Source organism: Gadus chalcogrammus, chromosome 11 (assembly GCF_026213295.1).
Source record: "Gadus chalcogrammus isolate NIFS_2021 chromosome 11, NIFS_Gcha_1.0, whole genome shotgun sequence".
NCBI classification, from domain to species: Eukaryota; Metazoa; Chordata; class Actinopteri; order Gadiformes; family Gadidae; genus Gadus; species Gadus chalcogrammus.
In genome coordinates, this window is record NC_079422.1 from 7,844,111 (window position 1) to 7,853,029 (window position 8,919).

An 8,919-nucleotide genomic window follows, 5' to 3' on the forward strand; every position below is an offset into this window, starting at 1 on the left:
ATAAAAGAAAGGTGCAAGGAGACTCTACATTTATTTAGTTGACATACTTTACTAATTCAAAACAAATAGTTCCAAAACAAATGCTCTGGCTGACGTGTCAGGCCAGGCTAGACTTAGGACTATCTACGTGGGACATGAGTCACTATTATGCAAGTAGCCTAATGAGTGAGCTGGCGTGGTGCTTGGGGCCAGGGCAAGGTGTAATACCAATCTGAGACATGATTTAATCACAATGGGAACAACGGACATACAATGGTTAGCTAAATCTACTGATGACCCCCCGCTCTTCCCCTTTGAAGATTTTAGTTTTTTTTAGATTGATCCCCTGATGTTTACCGGTCCAGTCAGTTGTTTATGTGGACATAATGAAACAGTGTCCATTGAACACCAGAAGCCACACACCCTTAAACAGCTAGGCTTTATCTGACGCTGGGTTGCACTTTGTCTCCGAGAGCGACAACAAACTCTCTGTGCTGCTGTATATATACAGCTCACAGCTCAGGCCCCATCAGCTCCCTGGAATCACACAGACACAGACCCATCTGGAAGAGAGAGGTGAGCGGCGGCCACTTGCTTTGGTTCACTGCCTAGGTCACGTTGAATGGGTCAAATGTCAACAATATCGCATTAGAATGCAGTGATAGGCCTACTACCCAATTCATGGGAATGTTGGAAGGTCGAATGACATTAATGACTCATAAATTAATCTTTTTTTTTCTGAATTAGTATTTGTCCTTTTTAAGGTTGTGACAAAGTCTTTTTAGTGAATTGGTATTTAATATTTGTTAATTGCAGAACTATTGATAAATAAGCAAAGTATTATCACTATTATATTATCTAATTCACATTTTTGGTAATTTGGGATATTTTTTTTAATGGTTAAATTACTTTCAGAATTGTATATTCCATAATTGTTGAAGGAAATAGTTTTCTGACTAATTGTTAAATGACTGATTGACCGCAGAATCTTTAACAGAGCAGAATGTCTGAGACCTGATGTCAGGTATACAATGAATCACAACTGATTGTCTCTCTTAAGGTAAACAGTAGACAACATGAACAAAACGCTCATCATCGCCGTCATGGTGACACTCCTTGCTCTCAGTAAGTCTCAACTGGGGTTAAAAATAACTTCAGAGTTTTACATATTATGAGTGAAAACATCAATTATCAAAGTCATTATTTTTAAACATCAATTATCAAAGTCATTATTTTCATAAGTAGCCGTCAATTGTTTGACCTGACAAATTATCAAATGTATCTATCATTGGCTGGTGGCAGGTGTTAAATTTGGACCCATGGAATAAAAACTACACCAGAAGTTAGCCTTTAGCAAATTTTACTTTGTCTTCAAGCTTCACTGGCTAAGTGAGTCTTTTTATAGTGTTATTGTTGTTATAATCACCCCCGCTGACCTGCTGTGTCCAGGTGCTGAGAGCTTCCGTATGCCCAGGCAGGCAGTGGAGGAAGAGGCAGGGTCCCTGACCAAGATCACAGACACCATCAAGTCCTACTATGACGGCTCTGTTAACACCGCCTCGGGTTACATTGACAACATCAGAGGCATGAAGCTGGAGGAGAAAGTCAAGTAAGAAACACACAGCCAAAAGCCTTACAGGGACCGATAATAACACACTCAATTAGATGTACCTGAAGACGATAGGATCTTTAATGTGTGTACAGCTGGTACAGAGGGCTTTATGGTATCTGTCTCTTACCATACAAGGCGGTATTCACCTCACTGTTCAATCATGTTCACTGTTCAAACAAGGAAGAGAAGAGTCTATCCTTATGATACAATGGTTGGTTTTCTAGAAGTGGTGCAGAATATAAATACATTAAGAGGAAACAAAATATCTGTCCAATTTCCCAAAACATCCAATACATAAATATCAGGCTGGATCTTATTGGTAAGGGCTTTGTGGACTGCCTATGCAGTTCACACATTTGAACTAATGTGAGTGAAATTGTTAGTTTACAATCATAATTTCCATGAATACACCTCTTTATCTTCAACTTTATGTTAAGGTATGACCATGGAGTGATATTACCATGCCATTAGCACCATATCAAAATTGTACGATTGTGATATTTGAATGCAATGAACGTGACGCCATTATGCTCCCTGTTACCCACAGGGGCATCTACGAAGACACCACTCTGGTGGTCAGCACGTACTTCGGCATCATGCAGGACCAGATGTACTTCATCCTGTACCCACAGCAGTAACAGCCTTGCGGTCTGTTCCCTCCACAATCATCCTCTTTAACAACCACGTCGTATGCTGATGAACACAGACCAGTGTCTGCTCCATCAGGGCCTTCTCACCCAACATGCTCCTCTTGAGCTGAACAGCTAACCCCCAGACACACTGAACACAACCAATGATTAGTCCAATTGTAACGGCGCTGGAACACAATGGGACCAACACGGGACATAAACCAAAGGAAAAGCAACCGACAGACAGCAACAACAACACGCTCAAATGACAAAGAGTTTAAGGAAGTTATTCTAAATGCTGTCCCAATAGAGACAGCTGGTGGATGTTTGTCAGTTTCACTCAGATCTCAAGCCTGTGTTGATGAAATTTAAATATTTATGTTGCTTATCTTACAAATAAAATATTTATAGAAAACATAATGTCGAAACGTGGTGATTTACCTCTTGTGTGGGTTTTTCAAAATGTACATTTTAAAGTTGATCATCCTTTTGCGGGAGTTCCTGGAGACAAGGCTCCATGTTTATCTCTGCATCAATGTACATAACCAGCCATTGGCATAGATTAGATTTGACAAGCTGTTAATTCATATTTCTGATGTAGGCTTATGAACGTGGATCATAAGAAATGTTACTGTGGAAATATATGCGTGCTAGCCTAGAGATGTATTGCACAACACAGGAACGTGAAAAAGTTCTGACAGAGGGTGAGGCAATAAGATATTTGAGTTGTAATTAGCTTGAGATTTGAATACACATTTGCCGTGAGCCCTGAACCATCAACATGTTTACCATAGAGAGAGAGAAATGAGGAGAGAGAGAGAGAGAGAGAGAGAGAGAATTATTGACTTGGTCAGTTATAAATACATTATCTTTATAATAAATAATTAGATATTATTATTTATTGGACCAAGCCACTGTACATAAGCTTCGAGGAGTTGGGAGGGGAGGGATGGTGGCTTGAGATGTTGCTGGAAGCATGTTGATCCCAAGAGGATATTTCTTTGCAAAGCAGTGCCCCTTCAAAGCTATTCTTAGCGTATCAATTATGATACAAGCACAGTTCCAGACCCAAAGGGGACAGTAAATAGCTACATCCAATCTACTTCCAAACTCTAATAAATAAATATATATAGAGCGAGAGAGAGCGAGAGCGAGAGAGAGAGAGAGAGAGAGAGAGAGAGGGAGAGGGAGAGGGAGAGGGAGAGAGATTGATTTATATGGATTTATGTACGGGGAAAGGGGGGGTGGCTGGTGGCCTACTCATGTAACCCCACGTAACCCCAGGTATTCACCCAGGTACTGGGGTTTTACCCCCAGTATGACATAGTATCCCTGATCATGCTGTGGCTGTATTTCATAGTATTAATTACTGTGAAAATAACCATAAAGCTGAGTCAAACCAAACCGTATGCATGGTGACTTTAGTCCATTGAACATTTGTATTATTCCCTTACTCCTTTCCTCTCCTCTTCTCCTTTCCATACTCTTTTGCTCTCTTTCTCTCTGTTTCTCTTTGTCATCACCGTGTCCATTTAACAACATCAAATGAAAAGTACATGCTTTAGTTAACCTCATCTGGTAGATAAGCTATAGAAACTGTATCAATCCCAGACGGGAAAATGTGGACGTCACAGCACATGCAAAATAATACAAATGAGGTTAACTGCAAATGATTAATGAAATAAATAAACCAATACCCAATATGAGTTAGTATAATTGTTCGTAGGAGTAAACATTATTGGGCTTGCATTGTGATCAGAGTATCGAAAGAAAAGGAGGAATGAAAAATATATTTTGTCATTGTAACCAAGAGGTCGGTGGTTAGAATCTCACTGTGGTCAGTGGGCCTTTGCACTGCTCCAGCTGAGCAAGTAAACATGGACTTAATCAATGATTTCCGTGTGCTCTTTGAAGAGCGGCAATTGTGTAATGACTTTTTGTTACTCTTTTGAATTGCTGTGGCCGAAGATAAAACCAAACAGCTCCTTGATTCCCTTTATTTTTTGTCCCATTTCATTTCACATTGTATATTCCAGTCATATTCCAATATATGAAAGATTTACCGGATGTATAAATTCTTAGGAAAAATTAAGGGTCTATGAGTTGAACAGCTCAGGGCTTGATCTAGATAGTATGAACCGTACGCTGGGAGAGATTTTGTGGGCAGCCAGGAACGTTCCCACAGATGGCCAATTAGCTGTTGGTAATTATTTCTGAATGGTTGACAATAAATCTACTCCTCATAGTTGACACTGCAATTTCCTCCTCTTTCTGTTGTTCTACATTTGTGTGTATGTGTATGTGTCTGTGTGTGTGTGTGTGTGTGTGTGTGCGTGCGTGCGTGCGCGTGCGTGCGTGCGTGTGTGTGCGTGTGTGCGTGTGTGCGTGCGTGCGTGCGTGTGTGTGTGTGTGTAGGGTTGTGTGCATGCACTGGTGGGCTGGGTGTGTTGGATAGCACCAGCTATTCAATGATGAAATCACAAAAGGTCCTCTGTTCCCAGTCAAAATGTTTTTTTCTCCATTGCGAATTAGAACAGACATCAAGGTATGTAGTTTATATAACTATCCCATGTGGTTTGAGTTCTATTTTTTTTCAATTATGAACAACACTGCCTTCTGACCCTGGGCACCTTTGACCCCCATGCAGACGGAAACAATGAAGAAACCTTGTACGGAAATACAAAGGCAGCAACTCGTGCTTTTTGGTAGGGATGATTACTTTGGGACAGGAAAGTAGGTTAGGGTGCTACAGTCCTAGCTGTATGGTTTTTGATTCAAAATCCAATGTTGAGTGATAAATTATGTATTTGTAGTTACAATAACTATGTACAATTAATATCTTCATACAGTAACATATTTGTTCATATTCAATGTCTTAAATTGTTCAAACGAGCATCTTCTCTCCAATAGAATAGCTTTGAATAGATATTATAGTGGAAGTTGTCTACCCATACAAATCCTTCTCATCTGCTCTATAATAGGCGCTCATCAGGGCCAGCCCGGCCACTACGTCACCACTAGATGGCAGTATGAAACCCCATTCTGCTAAGGCACAAGTGAGAGAAAGGAGAGATGGAGTCAGAGAGAGAGAGAGAGCCAGAGGGTGAGGGAATGTGTGTATGCACTATGCAGGGCGATCCCTGCACAACACGTGGTGGGAAGAAGGGTCGATAGGTGAAATAGGCGCTAAATACCATGCACACCTCCACGTGACCAGGGGCAGGTTCTCGCACACGCATCAACTCGCACACGCACGCACGCACGCGTGTCTGTTGTCGTGAACGTAACATTCAGTGATGGTGACTCCGTTTTGCTGCTCCAATGACTTAATTAAGCCCAAAGGGAATTCATTGAGATCCAATTTTTAATATGCAGTAAACCATGCATGCATGAAAATAGGATACCATAGAAAGTGGAGTACTGGCATGATCGACATACAATAAGAACAGGACGGCCCTCTCCCCACAGACAGACACTCAAAGATACACACACACGCACACAGACAGACAAACGCACAGTGTGACTGACAGCTGTGCCCGTAATCGCCCAAGCAGTTGCACAGAGGCCAGCCCGCCATCTGTTACTGGCATTTCTCCTCTTCGTTCTTCTGCTATAGTATACGCATTCACACACACGGGTGCACACGCAGGCACAACACGCACACACACACACACACACACACACACACACACACACACACACACACACACACACACACACACACACACACACACACACACACACACACACACACACAGGCATTAATGCACTCACATGCAGGCACCGACACATGCACACAGGGGAACGTGCATGCGCCCTATACACACACACAGACAGACACACACACACAAACACACACATACATTTACGCCAGCGATAATATACCAAGCTGAAATATGTCAGGGGTGTATGAAATTCAAGCCCAAAAGCAGATACATTTCAAATGATTTATTTGAGGCGGAGCAAGGCTCTATCCTTAACAAACACAACTCCCGTCTTACAAGAAGAATGCAAAAACATAAATATAGGATAGGGCACAGGGCCGCTGTTGACTTAAACAGGGAGAAAAATCTAAACAAAGCAAGGAACGCCAGGTCACCGTTCAAAGAGCAGTCCATGGACACACAAAGGCCAGAACCAAGGAAACAGATGGGATTCCAGGCGAGTTATCCATATCCGATATGGATACCTCATCTGGAATCCTATCTGTTTTTAATGATATGCCGATATATGGTTGCCTGGTCCTACCAGACCATCGTACTTCATTTCATTTGTACAGAAGGTCTGGAACTGCTCAATTGACAAACGTTCCCTCACTTGGAGGCGGGTGTCTGTAGAAGTTTTAAAATGATTGGATCCGCCCAGTGCCACTCTGGATCTGCCATAACCAATCGCATAGCGTTTGGTCGTGACGTATGTCATGCGACGGGACCGGCTCCTTCACCACTAACGGAGCCAGCTGGAAAATCAAACTTTTCCCGAACCCGGTGGGGAGAAGCGTCACAACATCATGGCCACCAACAAAACTCTGCAAAGCTTGTTCTTGCGCCGGCTTTAATTGGTCGATTTTCGGCAGCGATTCCACAACAGACCGAATAGCTTCTCTCGTATCCTTCTCCATTGTCTTCCTCTGACTACAACTGAAACTGGCGCGCGACCTAGACGTTATCGTTCTCAGCCACTCCCTCAGTTCGCTGATTGGACCGCCAGAAATCTGGTTTACATGGAACGCATTTACATTAAAGGGGACCTATTATGTTTTTTCGACTTTTATTACCTATAAACGTTGTTATAATGATTGATAGTCGTGTTTAACCATGCACAAAAAACTATGCAGATTTTCGGGAAACTCTTCCTCTCATTTGGGCGCTTTCAGCATTCTCTGTCAACGCTCGGTTTCGTCCTTCTCCGCCCCCTCGCCCCCCTCCTGCCAACCCGACTCTGTTGTGATTGGTTACCTTCCTTGAAGCGTGCGAGCGGGCAGATTTGACCAGGCATATGGGGGCGCGGCAGGAGTGCCTCTACGTAGATGATTTCCCGGAAATGTGAACAAGTGAATCGCAAACGTTGTCCCGAGTGTTTAGCGCTCTGCACAGCCACCCCAGACTGTCTGCAGGGATTACGTCGAAATGCATGTACGTCATTACTTGACACTTTAGTATGGTTAAACATGACTATCAATCATTATAACTTTTATAGGTCAAAAAAAAAGTCGAAAAAACATAATAGGTCCCCTTTAAGCAGACCCAGACCTAGTACTGAACTGAAATGAAAATTGAGCGGAAATAGGTAGGTGGGCGGTGCCAGGCTAGATATATGGCATATCGGCAGGCAAAATCCAAAACCAGGCAGGAACCAAACAGGCAAAGTACAGGCAGAATATAGTGCAGTTTAAATGACTAGGTAAGGTAAGACCAAACGTTAGAAAAATCGGACCATGTGGCACTAAAAGCACCGGCTGGTCAGTAAACACAAAATGAGGAACAGTTGAGCAGGAAAAAAGGCAGGAAATGGACATTGGCAGGAGGTACAGGTGAGAGGCGGGGTCAGAGGCACAACTAAAATAGAGACATATTGTGGTAAAAACAAAGAATAACCAGCAGCATGCCACAAAGTCCAAACAGAGGTGCTGACAGAAAAAACTCTTTGCAAACACTGCAGAAAAGTCCAAAATATGGAGAGATTATTCAGCTTTAGTAGGTGGGTAGGTTATGAGCGAATCATCTTAGTGTAATGCATTGTAATCACTTTCCACAGCTGTTCTATAGCTGCTGCTAATTATTTCTATGCTTTGACAATAGATTAAACTCACACGCACAACTACACACACAACTACACACACACACAAACACACACACACACACACACACACACACACACACACACACACACACACACACACAAACACAAACACACACACACACACACACACACACACACACACACACAATACACTTACGCCAGAGATGAACAATTTAGCTGAAGTAACTACTTTGCAAGCATTGCAAAGTAAAAAATGCTAATTCGTTTTCCACAAGAGTGAGAGTACGAGATTATTATGGTTTATTACAATAGGTTTAGTATGCTTAACAGTCTACTTGAATTGAATACTAATGTAGTTGGTGAGCGAATCATCTCAATGCAATGTATTATAATAAAACAGTCAACCACACACACACAAACACAAACACACACACACTCACACACACTAACACACACACACACACACACACACACACACACACACACACACACACACACACACACACACACACACACACACACACACAAACACGCAAAGAAAGTAAGAGAGTGAATGAAGGGAGAGAGTAGTAATATAGAGAGGGATAGAGAGAGAGAGAGATCTAAGACACTCTAACACTCTAAGACATGTTTCAAATTATTTGTATTCATCTTGATTTGTGAAAGTCATTCATCTTTCATCCATTACACATCCTCAGTAAATGGTGTTTTCAAAATGCCCCTCCATGCTATTACCCTCAGACTGTGTTGTACCCATGATCTGCAGTAATCCCATGGTAGCTCTCTATTCAATTCAATTCAATTCAATTCAAAAAAGCTATACTGGCATCCAAAATAACCCCCTGAATGCCTCTCTCTTTCCATGGGTCTCTTATGTGTCTCTACCGTGGGCAACGCTCCCCTCAGGCATCACCAGGTGCATGCTCTGCATTCCCC

At 42.3% G+C, this 8,919-nt stretch overlaps 2 protein-coding genes across 2 annotated transcripts in view; one reads left to right on the plus strand and one right to left on the minus strand.

The window, feature by feature from the left end:
• The first annotated feature begins 470 nt into the window (after nucleotides 1-470).
• Nucleotides 471-2,648, plus strand: LOC130392566 (apolipoprotein C-II-like). The gene is made up of 4 exons (XM_056603119.1): nucleotides 471-555; nucleotides 1,040-1,104; nucleotides 1,429-1,588; nucleotides 2,139-2,648. Exons 2-4 carry the CDS (start codon nucleotides 1,056-1,058, stop codon nucleotides 2,227-2,229), a joined length of 300 nt encoding a protein of 99 aa, XP_056459094.1. The 5' UTR covers nucleotides 471-555; nucleotides 1,040-1,055; the 3' UTR covers nucleotides 2,230-2,648.
• Nucleotides 2,649-8,854: 6,206 nt separating this feature from the next.
• The window catches only part of LOC130391718 (astrotactin-2-like), a 47,771-nt gene continuing 47,706 nt past the window's right edge, over nucleotides 8,855-8,919 (minus strand). The window contains exon 8 of the mRNA XM_056601967.1: nucleotides 8,855-8,919. This exon is cut by the window's right edge and continues 8 nt beyond it. Within this exon, the coding sequence (XP_056457942.1) occupies nucleotides 8,855-8,919 (65 nt within the window).